The 22,522-nt window shown below is 39.6% G+C and overlaps 1 protein-coding gene across 1 annotated transcript; it reads right to left on the bottom strand.

Annotated features, from left to right (window-relative positions):
* Positions 1–1,560: 1,560 nt before the first annotated feature.
* PER3 (period circadian regulator 3) lies at positions 1,561–22,105 on the bottom strand. The gene is made up of 21 exons (XM_014309664.2): positions 21,956–22,105; positions 21,274–21,389; positions 20,246–20,447; positions 19,155–19,203; positions 17,421–17,563; positions 16,976–17,054; positions 16,282–16,388; positions 15,884–16,040; positions 14,924–15,029; positions 14,377–14,502; positions 13,725–13,851; positions 12,522–12,663; positions 11,782–11,909; positions 11,146–11,349; positions 10,300–10,551; positions 9,065–9,801; positions 7,797–7,962; positions 7,056–7,233; positions 6,282–6,432; positions 2,990–5,364; positions 1,561–2,337 (listed from the first exon to the last, which is right to left on the bottom strand). The coding sequence occupies exons 1-20, from the start codon at positions 22,071–22,073 to the stop codon at positions 5,278–5,280; spliced, it is 3,375 nt and encodes a 1,124-aa protein (XP_014165139.1). The 5' UTR covers positions 22,074–22,105; the 3' UTR covers positions 1,561–2,337; positions 2,990–5,277.
* Positions 22,106–22,522: the final 417 nt, after the last annotated feature.

The raw sequence follows: 22,522 nt of genomic DNA, 5'->3' as shown, positions 1-22,522 counted from the left end.
CTCTTGACTCCCTCCAGAGCCTCGACACAGCTGGTTGTGACTGGTCATTAAGTTAAAACAATTCACATGTTGGATAAACAATCTCCAACCACATTCCAAAGCAGCAAAACACAGGAGAAGGAAATGAGATAACATTGTTTTCCTTTTTCTCTGAGGCTTCTCAGCTTCCCAGAAGAGAAATCCTGGGCAAAGAGATTTTTCAGGAAACACGACAGTGACAGGGAGAGCAAACTCCCCTTCTCCCCCATCCTGCTGTGACATCCAGCTCCTGCCAGCTTTCAGCTCAGAGCTTCCCCTCTCTCCTGCAGGGCACAGACAGGGCTGGGACTGTCACAGAGAATTCCCAGACTGCAGACAGGGTCTGGAAGGCAGTTTTGCCTTTCCATGGGAAGGGGTAGCTGGTGTGGCAGGCAGAGCTCCCAGCAATGTGTGATGGATACCCTGACAGGGACCAGGCTGCTCTGAAGCAAATCTACTACAGAAAATCCAGACTCATTACTTCTGAGAATGGGATGATGAAGCATCACATGCCAAAAGTACAGCAGTACATGGTTGGGATGATGAAGCATCACATGCCAAAAATACAGCAGTAAGTACATGGCGCAGCTCACCTCTGACATCCACACAAATGTGGAACTGCAGGTTCTCAGCTGTGAGCCAGGACTTGAGCTGGCAGCAGGATGACTGCTACTGAGAATCAGAAATGTGGATAGGCTGAAAAAGCCCAGATCTCTGAATAAAAACATAGATCCAACCCTGAACATTTTTCATTTCACAAGCCATTTCATTTATCCTCATTTTTTGAAATAGATAGATAATTTGACTCACATTTTTAAGAATGCTTAAAATGACCAAATAACCCTAAAAAAAAAATCAATAAACCCTCAGCAATGATACATCCAATGTTACTTTCAAGATGCCTGTATTTCAAGGCACTGCATCACTTACCTCATCAGAAGCAGTTCAGTTATGTACTCATCTAAGATTACTTCTTTCTTTTCCAATTTCAGTATGATGCTACTTTTGTTCTGTACCTTGTACTCCCTGCAGTGATTTTGCCTTTCTCCTGCAGGCTTCTTTCAATCATATCTCTCTGTTATGTCCCTTAAAGCAGAAAAAGATGAACAAATTGTTGCTCTGCAATTAGTTAAGAACTTCCTTGCTCTATGAGACATGTTCACGAATTGAACCTATGATTTTTTTCTCTGTATTTCCTCTAGAACAAAAATTTTTTAGAAAAGTCAGACAGAAGCTTTAAGTCCTGCATGCCAAATCCCAGCAGTTTAGAAATACAGATATAATATTTCACACACAAAAAGTCCTCACCCTTGTGGAATACAGTTCAAAAAGAAAGAGCATATCCTAGAGTTGGCAAGGTGGGCTGTGACTGAAAAAACCAAACCACCACAAAACCCCTCAGCAAAACAGCATCAATGGCCACAACATGGCCATTTTCACTGTACCCACAACCCACGTACAAGCAAAAAAGGTATTGAGGGTTCTGCTAAAAATATATTTTCTACACATTGCCAAGAGCAAAATAAACACACATTTGAGCAGTTCTTTGCAGCATATTTTTGTTTTATTTATAAAATCAGATGCTCCTTTAAAGTGTACAGTTAAAATCACAACTGTAAATTCAACCACAGCTGAATATTGTTTCAATAAAATACTTCTACCAACTGATGTAAAAATTCATTCAATTGTGATTCAAAACTGGATTCAGCTGGAAGAGAAACTTACCAATACATTACTCATTCAGCAAGTATTTACCACACTGTAAAAATACATGAGGGTCCCTTCTGTTCATAGCAATGCCATGAAAATATCTGCACAACAATTCATCTTTTAAAAACATAATTCTACATTTATGAATACAACAACAACAACAAAAAAAGATTGCCAGCGAAATCCTCTGAGGGTTTCCAAACTGCTGACACCCCCACAGGGGGCAGTAACTGCATCAGTGCTGTACCAGCATGTTTTCCCTCTGACCACTAAATAAGTGATTTTTCCAAGCAGCTCTAAACTGTCTGCAACATTTTGCCAGGCAAAACAAAGCCACAGAAACAAAACAGCAGGTGCAAATCCAGCTGCAACACTCCCTCCACTGGCCTTTCTGATCAGAAGTGCATCTTGCTGTCATCACTCCAGCACACTACAGAGACTGAAAGATGAGTACAAGCAGAAGCAAAAACTGCCAGTTCCTGAAAACTTATGGAAATGAGGTCAAAGGCTTGATAAGGCATTTCCATTGCAAGATGAAGTTGTGGTTCTAGCAGGGTAAAGAGTACCTTGGGAAAGCTTGGGTGTTTTTTAATCCTAAGGGGATAAAACCTGCTGAGTTTGCAGCCAAGACCGTTTGATTTTTGGGCAAATAATTGTCTTATCATCACACAGGGCACTGATTCATCTGTTCACTCCTCTGACATTATTTTCCTACACCATAATTTTTTCCATAACCCAGGAAATGTGTAGCCCCAGAGAAGGGATCCTGCACCTAAGATTTAGCCAGGATTACAAACTTGGAATTCAAACTCCTAGGCACATGAATTTTCATTATATACGGCCAGAAGGTCTGTGGTATTCACAGCAATTCAAAAACTCTCTGGGCTGTTGCTCAATGATTCTGTGGGCATAAATTCACAGCAGCAGGGGGTACAAGAAGGGTTAACAAGAAACACAGGTAACATGATCAGGTTTCTACATACAGAATCTTGATCACTTGTAGCAAAGACAGCACACGGTACAGCAAGTGAAGACTCCCAAATCTGGAATAGACTGTGGGTATGTAGCTTTGTGTCTCTGCCTCTTTTTATGCAGCTGGGATAATAAAAGTCATCTTTTTGACATGTTCATGGACCTATGGATCAAAAGCATTATTCAAGTGTTAGGGACATATTGCCATTCCCCTGAACTGTCTCACTGTTTTACAAAAGAGATGACATGTCTGCCTGCTAAGACATTGCAAATCAGCTCATTTTCATACTTGGGAAATAAACAAAACTTTCAAACTCAGGAAATAAAAATAATGTACACAAAAGAGTCTACTGTTATCATAACTTTCCTTCTGGTTTAGGGTTCCAAGCAATTTTGAAGGAGACAGCTGTCCTTAACTGAAATATTCAATTTAATCTATTTCACTAAATCTCAAAACGCATTGAAGCAATCATTTTAATTTAAGCACAGCTAAGTAGAATGGATTCTAGTGAATAAGTCTAATTTGACAGATAAATTAATTAAGAAGCTTCCCAATCAAGAAAGAACCTTTACACAAAGTATCTGATTACATGTTTTAGAGCAAATATTTTAGGCAGTGTGCTTATAAAGCAGAATAACATGTTAGGAAAACGCTGTAAAAAGACTAGGAAAGGTGTAAGATATTGCCCACATCTCCTACTTGAATACATGACCTGCTACATGTAAACACCTACTGAAGTCTCCTATTTTAAGAGGTGTTTGAAGTTTGAACACAAGCAGTAGTGAGGATGTGTGGACCTTGCTGATTTACAACACAAGAAAAAAAAAAACAAGTCCAAGCTGAAAAAACTGAAAGACAGAGAAACATAGCTTAAGAATAAATAGAAACCAACAGGTATAAACAGAGCAGGCAAAAACATTGAGAAAACTCCCAAATCCATAAAAAAGAACAATGCCTGAGTCAAATTAGCCTTGAAAACTCAAAATTCTGTAAAAATAACTTTCCTTAAAATAAACTTGAACAAGAAAGATTGTCACTGGATTGACTTTTACAAGTAAAGAAGCCTTTAGATAAATATAGTTTTCCTTCAATGACCTGCAGATCACAGTATTTTACTTGAAGCTTACCAGTAACTGAAACTAGAGAAATTAAAATATTTCACACAGCAGCAAAAGGATTACACAGAACGAAAGGGTAAATAACATGTTACATTCTTAAACTCTTTGCTGAGAAAGCTAAGGTGAGTAATAACATCACAAGGAAAATCTGATTACATCCAGCTTTTGATAAACAGAGGGCAAATCAGACAAAATATATCAGGTTTTCAGCTAAGCATGTCCTGTTTGAAGAGCACTTTGAGACATTAATAAGAACAAGTCCTTTTACATACTGGAAGTGGTTACCACGTTCTGAACTACAAACTCCTTTTTCATCCATGGATTTCAACAGCCAGAGACTCCATTACAATGAAAGAGGTTAAATCTTATGCAGGAAGTCAATACTGCTAAGAAATAATGAATATGTGGTTTGATGCTCAAGTTTAGCTCCACAACACGTGAGTTTTGAAAGCAGGAGAAATGAAATGAATTCTTTTTGGTTTTGGCATTACCACAACAAAAACAAATCAGAGAAACTGCTTAAATAATTTCCTATTTGTTATGTCTGGATTCAACTCCTCTAACCACTCAACAAAGAAAACATTGAGATACAAACCCATCTTTTATCTTAGATTACATGTAACTACTTTAATTGATAACTACTTGCCTTGAGAGAGAAAATTTTCCATGGGTCTGTTTTTAAAAAGCAGAGCCTGTGGATTGATACTTTTGGGTTGGTTGGGTTTTTTTTAATTGCTGTATGTAATTTCATCTCTGGTGTATTTGCAAACCAGCTATCCTTAATTAATTTATGTATCTGTCTTGATAAACACAGCTTTAAAATCAAAAGCTGTAAAACAACTTGACTCCAAAACACACATCACAAAAAACATAGGGAATAATTTGCTTTTTTCCACTTCAGTTTACTTCTTTTCAATGGGCACAAGCTGGCAAAAGGCATTTGATGCAGAATAACCCAGCCAATTTCAGCTGCTCTTCAGATTCTCAAACCAGCTACATCAATTTCAGAACTTCAGATTATTTGGATCTTTAGTTTAGACCTTTAAATATTCAACAAAAATGAAGAGTACTGCAGCTGGGCTTCAATACATCCACCTTGGACAGTAAACATGCTCTGATCAGTAGGTTCATCACCACAGGTTGTTAAACACTGCATCTTTTCACACTTGCTAACTTCAAAAGAACAAACACCCAAACAAAAAAAATCTTTGTATTTTGCTCATCATTGAGCAGTTAAAGGTTACAAACATAACCCATTCCGTGAGGTCAGAAAGTGAAAGAGCCTCCCACTGAAAGATTGTCTTCAGAGTCATGCCAGGAGTGGAAGAGGGAGAGGGAATTTCATGTGTGACTGCTCATGTTGGTAAGAGGTGGCCATGGAGATCATGGAGCAAAGCCAGAGGAGGGAACAGGGTGGCAATGACACCCAGCAGTGGCACTGACACAGGGCTGATGTCCTCAGTGTGGCTCTTCCTTGTTCTCCATGCTGTCATCAGCCACTGCAGCCTCACAACTTCCTTCCCTGCTGTCACACGTAACACAGCCCTTTGGAAAGGAGCAAGAAATAGAAATTTAAATTCTTTTCATGAGTATATTTCAAAGGGTCAAACCCTATGGAATGATACATTGCAATCTCTTGAAACCTTAGACAGAAATTAGTGATATTTGCATACCAATACATTTCCTAACACTTAACAGAATTTTCTACACAATCACTAGACCTAATTTTGCTATCTGAATCAAACACAGAGTTCTTAACCACAACAGGATACACGCTATCAATGAGGTACTAGAAAAACCAAGACTAGTTTTCTAGTTTTGTTCCATAGCCAAGGACATACAAGTCTTAGTTTTTCTTCTCTAAGAATAAATACCACATCTCAGAATGCCATGTTTCACAACCCCAGCCCAACATGCAGTCCTAAAACAGACAAGAGATTTTTCTGGTACACAAGTACATTAACACAGCCTTAAAACTTTCTGTACAATTCAACACTGAAGCTCTAAGTCGTTGTGGGACTAGATCTGTCTTGCTGTTCTCCATAGCAGCTGGGAGCCCTTTAAAGTGATTAAGACATTCTCTAACACACATCAAGGCAAACCAGAAGCAGTTTACCAGAGTGCCCAAGATAAAATAATGAAGTGTAAGATTGAATGAATTAATGAATACACCTACAAAAAACTGGCTATTTTTGTGTTTCTTACAATACACCTGACCCTCCTCTGTGACTGAGCATTTTTCAGCTTCCTGATCACACCTGATCTAATGTTTACTGATATCCCAACATTACATGCTATTCAATTATAGCAACAATTTTAGAAGAAAAAGAGCAAAGAACTTAATGCCAAGAGAAAGAACCAACTCTAGATGCCTTACTGGAGATCATGGCACTATAAGGTGGCCCTGGCTGGAAATGCCTGGGCTGGCCAAGGCAGGAGGGACCTGCAGCTCCTTTCCTCACCTGGGTGCTGATTTGCAGGGGCACAGTCTGGGTCCTGATCCATGAGTGCACCTCTGCAAGCTCTTTCTTCTGCCCATCTGTGAACCAAGGCTGCTGCTTCTGCATGACTGCCAGCTTCTCCAGATCCTGCTTCAGAACCTCCTCTTTGATTCTGCAGGGAAGACACACCTGTGAGCACAGCTGTGCTACACAAGCAAGGCAGGCACTGACATTGTGAGAGTCTCCTCACCACGATCTATGGCTGAAGCCTAAACAGCATCAGCTGCTGAAAGGGAACTGTACTTCATACCTTATTTGCTTTGTAAGGCTGCTTTCAACACTGGGCTCACAGTGTGGGGTTTGCTTGCTGTTGGTTTTGTTGCAAGTTTTTGGTAGTGGTGTGGATTTTTTTTGTTTTATGGCTTTACATGGTGCTTTTTAAAATGTGGAATCCAATTACAAATTTTATATATATAAAAGCTAATTACTTGCAAATAACCTGTAGTTTTATCCCTTTATGCATTCAAAGTACAGGACAATTACTATTATTGTCCTGTACCAATCCCATTAATACTTCAGCAAAAAAGATTACATGTTACCTTATTCTAACAGACAAGGAAATGGGAAAAAAGAAGACAAAAGTAACTAAATAGCCAGGACTAAACTGCACAAGAAATCTAAGACACCTTCTTGAAGTTTCATTGGTATGTGTGCTGTTTCCACAGTCTCACTTTAATCCTATAGTTCCATGCACAATTCCAGTCTACATGACAGAAATTGTTGATGTTTTCCAACCTGTTTGGCATTTGGTAATTCATTAGAAATCTCTCAGGTGTGTGATCCATCTTCACCCAGGCTGACTCATGTTTCGATTTATAAGCTGTCCCTTTTTCTTCTGCTTCCTGATTCTCCTCTTCTTTGGAAGCTCCAGAAGAATAATTACTGGCAAAATACTTGCTGCTTTTCCCACTACCTGCTGAGCATGACCATTAAAAAAAAAAAGAAAAAAAAAAGGCAGATGCCTGGAAAATCCCAGTAATTCAGCACAAGTACATCACCCCCAGTGTATTCTTGCAAGTTAATTCTGTAATACAAACACAGGTATTCCCAGATGATTGCTCTAGCAATTACTACCTATTGAGAATTCAAAGAGAAAGTGCATTGTCTCAAATTATTCAAGATCTTCAAAGCTCTATTCATTTTTCTCAAAATTAATTGGCTCAACTTCTCTGCTTCTGAGAGGTCCTGCTCTGGGCAGATTCACCTTTAGCCAAGTAAGATGTGAAGTAGTATCTAATGCAGACAAAACTGATAATGAGAAAAATGAAGGGTGACTTCCAGGTTAAAGGAATGGCTTCTTAGACTCACATTTCCAACTACAGTGACTGAAACAAACTTGGCTTCAAACACTGAAAGCTGGTGAGAAGGCCACGGATCTTCTTACATGGATTTCCCATCCCCACTACAGTATCCTGCTATTAATTCTATGTTAGCAAGCCATCTAGCACCAAATACCTAAATCTTGGGCCTCCCTACCTGTGCCATGACCAGAAGTCTCGTTGAAGCTAGAGCCTAAAGAACCAGATAAAGCTGATCCACTGCCTGATGCTGCTGAGCCTGAACCCAACTGTGAGTCCTTGTACAACGAGTGGTCAGGAAATTCAAGAGCAGCAGTTTTACCATTATCTTCTGGATCATTATCCTGGAGACAAAAAGCAGATCCAACACATCCACAGAAGTTACACTTAAGTATGCAAAAGGAAACTCATGCAGTTATTGCATTTGTCACATGTTGACCAAGTTCTCCTATCAATTCAAGAGGTTTGGAGGTTTTAGCTCTGAAAATGAGTGGCGGTTTAGAACTCAGGATAACACTCTTCATGGGTGAAAATCAACAAGCATCTGAACTCTAGTTTACTGGTTTCTGCTGTAGATCCTTCCCCAATTTGTCAGGATATTGTATAGTTGCATAAAGTTAACAATTTCAGCTGACAAGAGAGGAGTCAGTTCCCTTCACATCCTGTTGGATGGCATGAAGCAGCCATTCACATCAAGCAAAGGTGCACTACAGGGAAAATGAGAGTCTTCCCCTGATTCACTATGCGAAGCAACTGCTTCAGCAGCTCCAGGTACACCAGCTCCCCTTTCAGGACCCTACCCTGCAGTTTCAGCTGCTCCAGCCTTTCCAGCCCAATCTGGATTCAGGAGGCAACATTTTTTTCCTTGCCTGCAGAGCTCAGATTCCTGCCTCAGTTTACCGCGGAAGTTGGAGAGGCCTTTTCTATGCCCATGTATGGAAACCGACCCACACGGATCCCTGTTCTTCTTTCATTAGCTGCATCCCTGGGAGACAGAGGGAGTAATTAGAAAAATATCTTCCCTTTGTTTTGGTTCTCCACAGAGACTGTGGGACTGGGTGAAAAAGGATGCAAATTGCGCAGCACTAAACCGAGTTCCACATGCATAAAAAGCCCCAAACCCCAAATTCTAGCTGACAGTTCCATTGAAAAGGTTGCTGCCAGAATGCTCAGCAGAAGCAGCTTGTGGCAGCCTAGACCAGAAGATCTCACATTTCTGTCATTTACTAAGTGCCCACACTGTACTGGTACAAGTTCCCATAAGCACAAGTATAAACTGCTTTCTCCACCTCCTGTGCTATTTGTGACCTGCAGCCTACATAGCACAGCCAACAGAAAAAGCAGCTGACAAAATCTGTGTCCCTGACACACAGATCATCACCACTGGTTTGGCAGAACACTGTGAAAGTCACTTTCTCCTCTACCTGAAAAACCTTTGTTACTTACGTGCTTATCTTCTGCATGTGGCTTAACATCAGCACTAATGGAAAGCTCCATAGGTTTTGGCAGCTCTTCTTGAAGCAAATTCAGCTGAAGTGGGGAGCTGCTCCTTGAGCTGCTCAGCAGCAGGGCCTGGTCACACTGGCCCTCTTGCTGGTCCTCCACAAATGAGTGAGGAGAGGCTGGAAAGGGCTGATCCACAGAGCGTGGTGCTACAGGTGATGGAGCACGAGGAGGGGGTGCTGGAGGTAACGTGGTGCATGGATATGAAGAGGGGGGATAAACACACTGAGGGCCAGGGAGAAAGAGATGCTGAGGCATCTGAGCATACATGGGGAAACCCTGAAAAAATACAGCCATAAATGTGCCTATGTTTGGGGGATAAAAGACTGGGTATGACTGTGGTCCACAGCATAGCTGTGATGAGGACATGGACTGGGGTTGTGATGAGCGAAGGGCAAGCTGCTCTCCTCCAGAAGAGGCTGGAAAAGTAGACACTGGATTCAAATAGGCAGGAAATCCCACAGGAGGATGGACATTCAGACTGGAGGAGCTCAGATAGGACACTTCTGAGGGAGAGAACAACTGTTTCTGATTTGCTCTCTTTTCACATGGAAGACTATTTCTGTTTTTACTAGAAGAGTGGCTATCTGAGCACTGTCTCTGAGGTTTCTGGCGCTTGAATTTTCCATGTTTTCCTTTTTTACAGTTAGCTGGGCTCATCTGCTTTGAAGGGGAATCACCTGAGGAAGAAAAATAAATATATTCACTGAAATGAGAGAACGAGGAAAAAAGAAAAAAAAACCACCCAGACAAATGAGTGTGGCTTAGCCAGACAGCTGACTTTCCTCTGGATAATTCTTCCAGAAACCAGTGATGGATTTGCTGACATATCTACAATATTTTCCTTCATGTCATCAACTTTCTTATCGATCACTTTGGCTTATCCCAACCAGACCCTTTACATTCTTTCAAGGGAAGGCAACAAACTACCTGGGATTTGCAGGCTTTATTGCAATAACTATCTGCTTTGTGAAAAGTCTAAGACAGCAAGATCCAAGACTGAGCAGACCCTCTGTGTGGGCAATGCTGCTGTGAAATCTTGGCAATCTAAAGGAAGCATTCTGTAAGCAGCCACAATAAGACACTCACTGAATTATACAAAAGAGAACCAGACTTCATGGTCAGGCTGGTCTTGTAAATCATCTAACAACTCTTTATTTCTCAAAGCTGCTGCCTACCTTGGCCACAGGAATGTCTGTTGTTACTTCCACTTCCTTGTTGAAGGTAAGTCCTGAACGGAGAGAGCAAGACCCTCTGTCTGAACTTGTCAACATAGTTCTGCTCCTCCTTTTGAGTGTGGGCTGACAACGTCTCTTTTGTTAGCCCAACTGGCTTTAAGTCCTCAGGCAGCACTGGGAGACTCTGAGCATTCACAGGAGGCAGCTCAATTTGTTCACTTCCAACAGCAGCATCCTCCATTGTAGTCACTTCTTTGAAGAGGGAAGAAAACAAATCACTCTCTGCTCTGCCCTTCTGGTGTCAACTACCACAAAACCCAGTGTTAAACAGAAAACAACCTCATCTGAGCTACTGAGCAGAGGCATGGGGAGACAACACCCTTTTTCAACTCAAATGTAGTTAAACTAACATCAATTGAGCAAATTCCTTTGCATGGTCTGGAAAACTTCAAATTCACTTTGAAGTTAGAGGCACTTCTTCATATTTTCTTAGTAAAATAGCAGCTACATGCTTTTTTTTTTTTTTTTTTTGCTTCTTTCTGCATTAAAATGAAGTGACATTGGTCCCATAGTAATTTTTATTCGAATCCTCGATGGCCAAAAGCACATTGTTGTGTTTGAGGCATATGCAATGAAGTTCAAGGGGAAAGGAAACAGTGTAGCCTGTTAAAACTATTTTACTAAAATACCCTAAAAACCTCCAGGCTCAAGCTTTTCTTCACAGCACCCTGAGAAGTACTTGAATATTTCAGAATTCATGAACAACACTTTCTCACCGTGTACTTCAGGCTGGAAACATTGTGTAAATTGAAACATCAGTCAGTGTTTTGTGAGTGTGAACAGTACCTGATTCAGGGTGTGGGACATGCACTATAGTGCTGCTGTAGCTGCACTGGCTGGTGACAGATATGACACTTGGAGCCTTGTTGGACAGGGTCAGGTCTGCCAGAGGAGCTCCCACCATGCCTGAAGTTGTCTGGTCTTTCAGCGTCTCTTCCAGACCAGCAGATATTGGCGTGTGGGACTCAACTGCTGACAGCATAGCAGTATCTATTGGCAAATGACAAAGTTTCTACATGGAATTCCATTCCAAGCACTCTGCTCCCAATTCATCAAGTCTCACTGGTTCAGAAATAACCAGTAACTATGCAGACTATTAAATAAGACACTTTTATATACAAAAAAAAGTATTTACATGCCAGTGCAATGTCAGCACATACTAAATGTGGCATAAAATGAGTGAGCAACAGAAGGTTCATTTAACAACAACAAAGAGTTCTTTTGATGCATTCAAAGACTTAACATTTTAGCTTATGTTTAACTGGGAGATCTATGCAATTTAGGCAAATATTTACTAAAATACTGTTAGCAACACAACAGTTTGAAAAGCGGACAAACTCCGGAACACACAAAAGTGACATATAAAAAAACCCAAATCAGTTTTTGTGGTTCTAATATGATGGTCAGTACACTTTGTGTTACCTTCCAGTGCCCTGACTTCCTGTTGACTTTGCTGGACTTGTTTGTCATCTTCTGAAGATGACGATGATGTATTTGCAGATGATTTACATTTCCTTTTCAATGCTGGAATACTGCAGCTCTCTAGATATCTGAAATGAAAGCATATCACAGGAAGCTCTCTCTACTCTGGGGGGCGTTTTTCTCCATTTGGAGAGACAAATATTTGAACAATCCAAACTGGAGATCCAGAGGTTGTTAACTAGTATTTTAAATTCACTGCAGGAAGTTCTGGACACGTATCTGCTTTCCAAGGAGTATTTTAAATAAAATCTATCACTCTTTGAAGGGGGAAAAAAAAGAAAAAAAGAAAAAAGATTACATTATCCACTGGGTTAAAATATACTGATATTTTATAAATTATATTAACTTTCTGTTTTATATGGATGTTCCCACAGTGTGTAATGAGAAGACACTGACATATTAGGACCATCAAAATTCACTTAAATTCATACTGCACCAATGACAGAGGTCAACAAATAGTTACAAACAGAATCTTAGGTCTTAAACTTTTCATTACTGTGTATTTCAGATTGGGCAATCCAGCCCAATGCTCAGAGAGGCAGAAAACTTTACAAACAATCCCAAATTTATCTCACAACTCAAATGCCAGACAGTTTAAGGCCAATGCAAACTGCTTGGATATTTACTTTCCACCAATTAATCTCAAACTTGTATCACTAAAATTTTTCATAGTTTCATACCTGATGATACTATCAACACAATTGATCTGCTGATAGGAAGGAACATGGGGAGTCTTCTTTGGATCATCATAAAATGCATTGCCTGGTTCTCTGCTATCCCCTTGCAGCGTCTGAAGAAAGCAGGAAGCAGGGTGCCTCTTCCCTGGAACAGAGAAAACCTTTAAATATTCCTCTCAAGGGCATCTAAACACTACCCTCACACAGATATATATACATATCTATATACACACAAGGTAACTATACACTGGAATCCACAGAATGATACAAGGACCTATGGCCTATGATAGCATAGATCTCATTACAAAGTTATTCTGCATTTTTATCTCAATTTATATGTTTTGAGGCACAGGAAGGAGAGGGGGGAAAGATGCCTGAAAAAAGTCAGTGTCCTCCTCCCCCCCACCACCTTAAGCATCCATTTGATAAAGCAAGTAAACACAAAGAAAACAGCATCTAAAACCCCCTGCATTTAAGTTGCAAATAAAGCTGCAATTAGTATTATTCTTCTTTCCATTTATACATCACAGAATCCAACCCATTATTTAACAGTAATTCACAATTTTGTATACCATGAATACACTGGCCAGAGTCCTATCAATACTGACAGTACAGTCCCCTAGGACAACACCAGTTAACTTTACTAGAGAGTATCACAGAGCAAAATGTTTTAATACAGATTCCTATGATATTTGAGGGAGCATCCAGCTTTCTCCATACATCTGTGCTACATACAAACTGCAAATTATGTGCATTAATATAACATTAAGCACTCAGTAACTAAACCCCTACTTCAGTGGGAATTAAGGCCATATTGCCCAGTCTATAATTGTTTGCAGGAGCTCACAGGAGTAACCAAGGGGAGCTTCCACACTACTTGCTACAAGCACATATGCACTTTCACTAGAAAATATTGAAGTATAAAAAAGGAGAAGTTTGTTAACCTAGAAAGAGACAGATATGTTCCTCCATATTTCAAGGAGTTAAAAAGTTATTGCATCTGCTGAGGTTATTTTTAGAGATGAATTGGGGGGAGGGTGGGGAACTTGTTTGTTTGGATTTTAAACAAAACAAACCTCTCCTCATGTCTAAGCCATGCTAAAAATGCTATCTAAAGTTCTCCAGTGTAACACTACATAGCCAACTCATGGGTACAGATCTACAGGAGTTCATGTTACCTTAAGGATCATAACTACACTAACTTACCTCCCAAAACTTCTGAGCTCACAACCTGTTCATTTGCTTTCTGTGGCTTGCTCCTCGATGCAATGTACAGCTGCTGCCCCAGGTTCTTTATTCTGTTGACATCTGCACAAACTTGTTGCAATGTCATCTTGAGACACACAAAAAATGCAAAGTCAGAATAAAATGAGCACAAAGAGGCCATAGGAGCTGACTTGGGTACTTGTATTCTTCAAATGGAAGGGGAGCAGACTATCAGCCTAAACCTGGTATCTATTGGTATTTGTAAACTTAATTAATCCAATTATCATGGTTAATTTAAGTAAATTAACTATGATAAAGCTCTAACAGCCTCAGCATATGAATGTTTTAATACCCACGCCAAGCACTGAATGTGAGAATAAGCTGATGACTTATTCATCAGGAGCCTCACAAGGAAATAAGGTATTTGCAATGCTTGTGTTAGGACAGCACTACTTCCACTCTCTTCTACAGCAGTGAACAAAATTAAGAGCAAAAACAAAAGCCAGTACTCTGTCATTATAAAATTTAGCTTGAACATGGCTTTATTCTTCCCATGTCAGTAAAATTCATGATGAAAAGCACATGTACACAGTAAACATTTTAATTTTACAGGTGTATTTTCACTCCTCTGCAGTGACACATTTAGACTTACTGGTTCCTGTGTTTCCTCTGCACAGTTCCCATTGGAGTCACTTGAAGATGCTATGCTGATGTAGTGCTCATAAGAGCCACTGCTTCCAAGGCTCCCATAACCACTGGAAACATTGCTGTGAACTGGCTGTATGAGAAGGAAAAAAAAATTAAAAATCATCTTCTGAGAGAACAAAATGAAGGAAACAACATACTTTGCAACACAGAACTTAAACAAAGAGCAACATACTTTGCAACACAGAACTTAAAATAAACAAAGACAATCAAGTGAAAAGTCAGTATTTGTCTGGGCTCTACCACTTGCTTATGAAGAATTCTCTACCATGCTTCAAACTGTTTCAAGATGCAGATTTACCTTTCAACATAAAGACTTGGCAAAAATGTCAAACTGATTTTTTTTTGTAATGAGGTGGGCCTGTATCCATGTAGCAAATTTCTTTCAGACCTTTTAAAAGACCATCCTCAAAACAGCCCAGTAATCAGACTCGTTTCTTTAGCCTTCACTAACAAGGCCAGCCTGTGTGCTGAAATTCTTTTGCCTTCTTTACCTGCAGAAGCAGTTTGTAAATTTGTCCTTGTAATTCTCTTATCTCTTTCTCCACGCTGCTCGTTTCTTTACTTCTTGGGGCAAAGACATCTTCATTCAGAGGGCTTCTGGAGAGAGCCAACAGTATTTCACTGTTCATTTTCATTTGATGAAGAAAAGATAGCTACAAACACTTAGAACAGATTCTTAATTGATTTTTGATTATTTTGACTGTTCTGCTGACTCAACACAGAGGAATGTCATCTGTCCCCACGGGTGCTCTGAGAGCAGGGAAGCTCCAGGGAAGTCAATACATCAGCAGAGACACCAGTTAAAGCTGACATCCACCCCTCTGTCTCCTTCACTCAGAAGGCAAACTCATACCCCATAAAATCTTGTATAAAAGATCACTTTGCAAAGTCAGAAGGACATTCACAAAAGCCATTTTCTCTAAGAGAAACCAGGTAAAAACAGAGTCAATCACATTTCCAAATTTCTTGAAAACTAAGGAGAAACATCTGAAAAATTAATTTGTATGTTCAATACTAACTGCATTTTAAAAAGATGTTGCCCTGGTAAATATTTAAATGCTGTATCAAGTAAATATGCCAAAAGAAGGCCAATTATTGTTTTTTTTCTGCTGAGCATGAATGAATTTTAGGTAATTATTTGTTAAAGTGATTAATTTTATGCTGCTTTTTAGCTTTGGCTCATCTAAAACTGGTATTTTGATTTGGACATCAACTATATGCAAAAACCTGCTAAAATAAAAAGGTAGCTTTGCCTTTGACTTCAAAGTAAGTCACTTATTTTCACACTTAATAAACAAGACTAATGCTGTTCTGAGGTGTGCAGACAGATGTTAGGCTGTTATCACATCAGCAAGAGCAAATGATGTCCCTAGTTCAGTACTTAGACTGTTTTGTTTTGCAGAGTAATCAATGAAAAGCTCTTTATTTGATCAATTCCACAACTGACTTACGTGCGGACTTTGTGTCGGCCAATGATGAACACAACTTTCCTGCTCCAAGGATTCACAAAACTGGACCAGCTGGTGTCCAGTATGACATAATCCCCATTTTGAGTACAAAATCTAATAGGTAAATGTTCAAAAGGGGGCTGGCCAGCAAATTTCAGTACTGGAAGAAAAACATAATCAAGAAATAGGGTTTAGCTTACATTATGACAGTAGTGCAAGCACAAACATGACTGGGGTTCTTAGAACTTTGGGATTGAATTTACTTTGATCTCAAACTGACTGCATGAGTTAATTAGTTAATTTTTGTCCAGATTGCAGATCAGTCACATGTCAAGCAATATGATAAAGGAATGATAAAGCACCATAAAACTAACAGAAATTCCTCTAAAAGCAGCTCTTACTTTTCCGGTGAATAGTGATCATCAAAGGACGATCTTCTGGGTGCAAATACATCAGTATGGATGTTCCAATTAAATCCTGAGGTAAGTAACCCAACAAAGGCACTGCTCTGAAACCCAAACATTATCACAGGTCATAACAGAATTTTGACTATTCCCATCCTTAACCCTTTGCTGATCAGTGAAGTGCCCATGCACAATTACAGTGAAATTAACTAAAGCAACAGAACATTTCCCAACCCATCTCATAATCCTGTACTGTAATATTGACACATAAATACCCATGACAAACATTTCTGTGCCTGGAGATTTAACAGATATTCACATGTGCAGGCAGTTTTGTGCTTGTTTACATGCAAAGGGGAAAAAAAAAATGTATCTTGAAGACAATGGGTCATAGGGACATTGTCAGTAATTATGTTTGTTTTCCACTGTTGATGCTACCACAGCTCCCTGCTGCCCTGGATAAGGAAACTGACCACAGTTCTGTTTAACATGTGTTTTAAACCAACAAAAGACATTACATCCATGGAGTGTGAAATGCTTTCCATGAGTGGACTAACACGAAACTGGTTTCATTACATATTGCCAATTGCACAGTTCAGCTACTTTACTTGGGTCTCCAGCTGCATCACTTAATTATTTTTTCTACCTCTCCATATATACCTCACAGGTCTTAAAAACTCAAATCTCTCACCTGTCATCTATGTCCAGAAAAACACATCCAGGGGTGTGTGTGGTGGTGAAAATTCTTTTATCCATAGGAATTCGAGGAGCTAATAGAAACAAAATATGCACTAAGACAGAAAACTTGGGCATTATTGTTGCTTATGATATTTACTGGTTCCTAAACTTTATAATTGTTTGCTGCTTTCTAACCAGTAACTCATAGAAATGTTACATATTATTAGGTACTACAGACTTCTCTCAAAAATAAAAATAACAAGTAGAGGTCAAATGCTTTGGGGCCTGGCAAAGGCAGCACAGCACAGATATTCTGGATTTGCATGCATGCACACACAAGCTGCAGCTTACACAGGTGAGGCTACCCAAGCACAGGCTCTAAACAAAGGAAGAAGACTTTCATACACTGCATTTTTCTATTGGCTTGGCTATTTTTCCAGTGGAACCTCCTGACTTGCCTTCATATCCAGAGTGGATTTTCTCAGCCAAAGCTAAGCAGCAGGACTCTGCATCCACATGGACAGAAGTGCACACGTGGACCAAGTATGGGGTGATTCTGAAGGGGTAACAACGTGCTTCTTGTTCTTGATCTTTCCCACCCCTGAGGAAAAGCAAAAGGGATTAACACCATGGTTTCAAGGCTCTCATACTGTGTGCCAGGGCTGAGAGCCCTGCCCAGAGAAGTTATGCTGAGCACAAACCCAAATAATCAGCTCCTATGCACACTCCTTTGAGATCCAAGGTCAACACACTCAGCAACACTGACCTCCCTCCTGCTGATTCAGTTTTGTGCTCTCCTTCAAGCTAAACAGTTCTTTTTCTGCTTGTTGTTTATTCTGTACCATTTTTAGGAAAAAAATTTTCAAATATCTGTCTCCCTCAAGGTTAGTTTTCACAGACCTACATAAGAAAGACAGCTCCAGACTTGGTGCATTGTTATTCTTTGACTATTTTCCATAAGAATTTGACTTCCTAGAATGTTTTTTAACTGTAGCAGCACACAACGTCCTTGATGACATCTTAACCACAGCTTTGCAACAGCTGTGGTAACAATATGCACTTTCTATTGCAAGTGCTTTTTCACCTGTTATAATTTCAATATTGTACCCAGCTCTTACAGAAAGAACTCAGTTACATTTTTGAAGATTATAATTTACACTAGAAGTTACTTTCTTATTGCACACTTAGTTTTGTAAAATGTTTCTAGAGAGAACCAAGTGAAGTGTGTGTCATAAAAACTACTTCTGACACTTCTGTCTTTGGGAAAACAAAAGATACAAATGGAAATTGGATAGAGCAGAAGTCTAACTCATAAAAAACCATTTTCTTACTTAAGCCTAGAGTGTGTGCCTGTGAAAAAATATTTTTACTCATAAAGCCAACATAATCAAAAGATCTGTTACATAAGGGAAGTAGAGACAGATGTTGTACAAAAACATGGAGAAAAACTGTTATAAAAGCTCCCCCAACCTAATCCTAACCTAGCACCTATTGCTATCTGTCCTGCCATATTCACTTCAGGTGCCCTTACACAATTCAAGAGACAAAGGTGGTTTAAGAGCTAAGGTTGTTGTAACACATGAATGAATCAATGATCAACTGAAAGATGGAGTAAGTGTCCTATCTGCTCAGAAGCCAACAGCTCTTACTGAAATCCAGAGATCACCTGAGCCTGGGATAGAACTGCACTGAAGATTGAAAGCCAATTTCAATTTTTTCCCTCTTTTAGCTCTAAGATTAGTCAGGTACTAAGCAACAAACAGCATTCACAGCAGCAGCAAGTCAGGCTTCACAGTGGGACTTAGGTGACTTGAGTTTCCATTAAGGCTTCTGCCCCAATCTCTCAAGCCATCTTATTCTCAAAACACTTTTTGCTCCACTCTCAAACAGTAAAAGGAGGAACAGCAATTTTTCACAAGACCATTCTCCTGCATGACAGTACTTAAGGAAACCAATAGGTCCAAGAGAAAAAAGTATAAACAGTTTTCCTTCTGTCCCAGTGCAAGTTTATGCATCACTCTGGCCAAGGTGTTCAAAATGTGCTACTGGATGACAACACTAAACACAGAAAGGCCATTTTGTAGTGGAGTTTCAGGAGCTCACACTGGTTAGCTATAACAATAGAACAGTTTCTGCTAGTACTGTGCCCCTTGTCAGCCTTCACAAAAATAAAACTGTAACAATGCACTTACCTGATCCTGCAGAAAAAGGATTTCACCTGGGCATATTCATATGGAGAAGCTAATGAGATGAACACATTGAAAGTATCAGTTAATGTCCTTGAAAAGGCCACACCTCTCAGAACTATGTTAAACTCTGCATTCTCCAGACTTTCTGAGCAAGACTGAAGTTTCACAACCTACTCTTTATTAGCTACTGAATTGTCTGTTTAACAGTCTGCCCCCACATCAAATGTTATCTCTCCTTTCTCTAACAGTGAGAGTCCACTCACTCTTAGAGAAATCACTGACGTGGAACTAAATTCAGAGAAAATGCATAGGGAAAAAAAAAAGGAAACAAACAAATCAACCAACCAATCAACACACCAAAAAAACTTTCTGCAGTGCATCACTGTGAAAAGGAAAGGTGACATTTCCTGGCTTTATGAGCCAAGTACCAAAAACTACATACAGACAAGAAAACCACAACTCCACTGGGGTGCCACTGCTCTGCTGGGTAGGCACATCACTGGCATCCAAGTTGTGGAATCCCTGGCATTCAAAACCTCCAGATGTCTCATATCCTTTGATACCAAGGACTTTGGACTTCTCAGAACTGATGCCAGAACAGCCACATGTCAAGGTGGGCAAAAGACACAGCCTTGGCTTGCAAGCTACATTTGAACTGCTCACAAATAACACAAGACTCAAAAGTCTCAGTTCAGACACATACAGCACTAAATAGCAAATCAGTGTAAAACTTGGGTTTGATGAGCTGTGAGAGGACCATAAAGACAAAGCACCTAAGCAACTATACGGCGTAGATTAAACAACTTTAAGCTCACAATCAGACTTATTTTCTTTTTAAAAAGCAGCAGCATTTGGAATGAGTAAGATGATACATGAAACAATGCAGTATGTGCCTTTTATTTACCCCAAGTAAGAGTTAAGCCTTTAGGACATTAGCTAGGACTGGTCCCACAGCCACTCCAGTTTTCAAAGTGAAAAGGAACAAATGAGGCTGATGCACATTGGTAGCACAAGCATCTAAAATAACTACTCTGTTCTCATTCTGCAAAGACAGAAAGACACACAGAGCATTTACAAGCATTGCCATGTCCCACCTGTTTGACTTTCCATGTTCCAAAGGGGCAGGTGAGACTGGTCAGTGTGTGTGTAGAACACACTCACATCCTGAGGGACAAGCAGCTCCACAAACCGGGAGGAGTCCAACACTTTCTTCTTACAGTTCAGAATAGAGGCTGCCTGCTCAGAAATATGAACTATGCGTCCAGACAGCAAAGAAAACACAGCCACAAACGTGTCCTGGAAAACAAACATTAAAGGCAATCATTGCCTGAAACATGGCAGTGATAACACAAAGATAAAAAGGAAAACAACCCCAAAACAAACCAACCCCAAACCACCACACACCACAACCTCAAGCTGAGGTTCAAAGCTGTGTTGGGTAGTGTGTGATCCACTACACTCTCCAGTGCTGCAGCAGTGTACTCAAGATTTACAAATGCTAATTACACTGCATTAGTCTTCTCAAAACAGATTAATGCTTGTCTTTGCTCTGAATGACTGGTTATCCCTCCACACACTCCTCCACAAATTTCAAAGGATTTATCACAATTCCACACACAGAAACATTCTGAGAGCTTTCCAATATTTTTTTGTATTTTTTCAGGCATTAGCAATATTTTTGATACAGCATTCAACACTACTGAATTTCAAGAAATACTTCTTTAAAGCAGAGTCAAAAAGCATAACATCTATTGCAAAACATGAAAAAAATTTAAATGCAGAGTACAAATAAAAACCAAAAGTCCCTCACAACTATGGATCTGATTGGTTTTAAATCTTTCTCTGTTTCAAGAGATTGCTCTGCTGTAAATGAATTCTCAAACAGCTATTTGTTGCTTCTGGCCAAAAAAAAAAAAAAAATTAGTATTTCTGCACTCACTATTGTTGGGTACTGACACAGCACAGATAAGATGTAATCTTGATTTATCTTAAAAAACTTGAAGGTCTGTGTAGCTAAAATTTAAAGGCCTTTCAATTTTACACATTCTATTTCTACAAAACAATGTTAGGAACTATATTTAGTGAAATTGAATTAACTCCTTGAGTGTGCCTGAATTCTTACAGTGTTTTTTGGAGTGTGTTCAGATGCAACTGCCACCAACTCTTCTATGCTGTATGTCACCACATCTGCCTGAAACACTCTTCGGTCATTCAGAGCCTGGAAAAAGTCATTGTTTGCTAATTGAAAAAAAAACAAAACAAAACAGAAAAAGCAAAACAAACACAAGGAAGTCAGTAAGGAGACTACTTTGAAAATATTTCTTACAGCCCTTGTACTTTTGTCATCTTTTTGGTGAAGTCCAAGGTGGGATGAGAAGGTCTGTGTAGTGACAAAGGGAAAAGGAATACTGATTATACTACTGGAGTAATCTCATTTTGTTACAGAATACAAGCATGAAGAAGCAGTACAATTTTAGCTACTTAGTTCTGTGGGAAGACACAAACTAACCAATAATTTTTCAAAGTGGGATGGGAATATAATTTTCTTAATATACATAAAAAGTTACTATTAGGCACCTCTTAGCTATGGGGCTCTGAAGAAAAGAGAAGCAGTAGGGCGTATCTCAACAGAAGAGATAACACTGTTGCTTAACAAAAAAACCAAAAAACTGGCAACAAAGCCACAGAGCTTCAGAAAATCAACTGTTTGCAGGATGACTGGAATGCATTTTTTAAATCCTACTTGTTGCCAGACACATCTATGCACACCATGCTGCTGTTCTCCAGGTTTTCTCCACACGTACCTTGGACCTGCTGGACACACTGCAAGGCGTAGTTGAGAGCACTGATGGTGCTGGGCTTGTTAGAACTCCTTTTCTCCTCAGGTAAACACCTTTTCATTTCTTGGATCATCATCATCATATCTCTGTGTGACTGGCTCCAATTCAACTGCTCGCTGTAAAACACAGGTTAAACTTCACCAGAGAATTCTGGTGTCAATTTTTTTTACTGCTACCCAATTAAAATTACTCCCTAAATGAACAATTTATGGGAATGGCTGCAGAGTCCTGTAACATCCAGGCATGTCCTAATATTCATTCAGTAAATTTCCTGTTGTAGCTTTCTCACTTTTTTGCAATTAAAGTTTTTTCTCCTCTACCTTCCTCCTTCCCAACTCCAGTATCATGGATGGCAAAGTCACACTGAAACCACTCAGCTTGCTAAGATGCCTAGCAACTAAAAAGAAGATGATGTTTACTCTAGATTTTCTAAATAACACAGGTATTAAAATAATTAATAAATGCCGAGTCTTGATCTCTCTAAGGTTTTTGAGCCTTGAAGGCTGTCCCTGGTTTAAGCATCTCAGGGAA

The sequence above is a fragment of the Geospiza fortis genome, unplaced genomic scaffold (assembly GCF_000277835.1).
Source record: "Geospiza fortis unplaced genomic scaffold, GeoFor_1.0 scaffold132, whole genome shotgun sequence".
Lineage (NCBI taxonomy): Eukaryota > Metazoa > Chordata > Aves > Passeriformes > Thraupidae > Geospiza > Geospiza fortis.
This window is presented reverse-complemented; position numbering and strand designations above follow the sequence as displayed.

What these genes read in the sequence shown, in the direction of transcription:
- PER3 (XM_014309664.2), bottom strand. Translation starts at nt 22,073, where the DNA reads ATGATGATGATGATCCAAGAAATGAAAAGGTGTTTACCTGAGGAGAAA. An exon ending in AACACACTCCAAAAAACACT is followed by an intron (nt 20,448 to 21,273) that starts GTAAGAATTCAG and finishes TTTGTTTTCCAG; the next exon opens with GACACGTTTGTGGCTGTGTT. An exon ending in CAGAGGAAACACAGGAACCA is followed by an intron (nt 13,852 to 14,376) that starts GTAAGTCTAAAT and finishes GTGTGTCTCAAG; the next exon opens with ATGACATTGCAACAAGTTTG.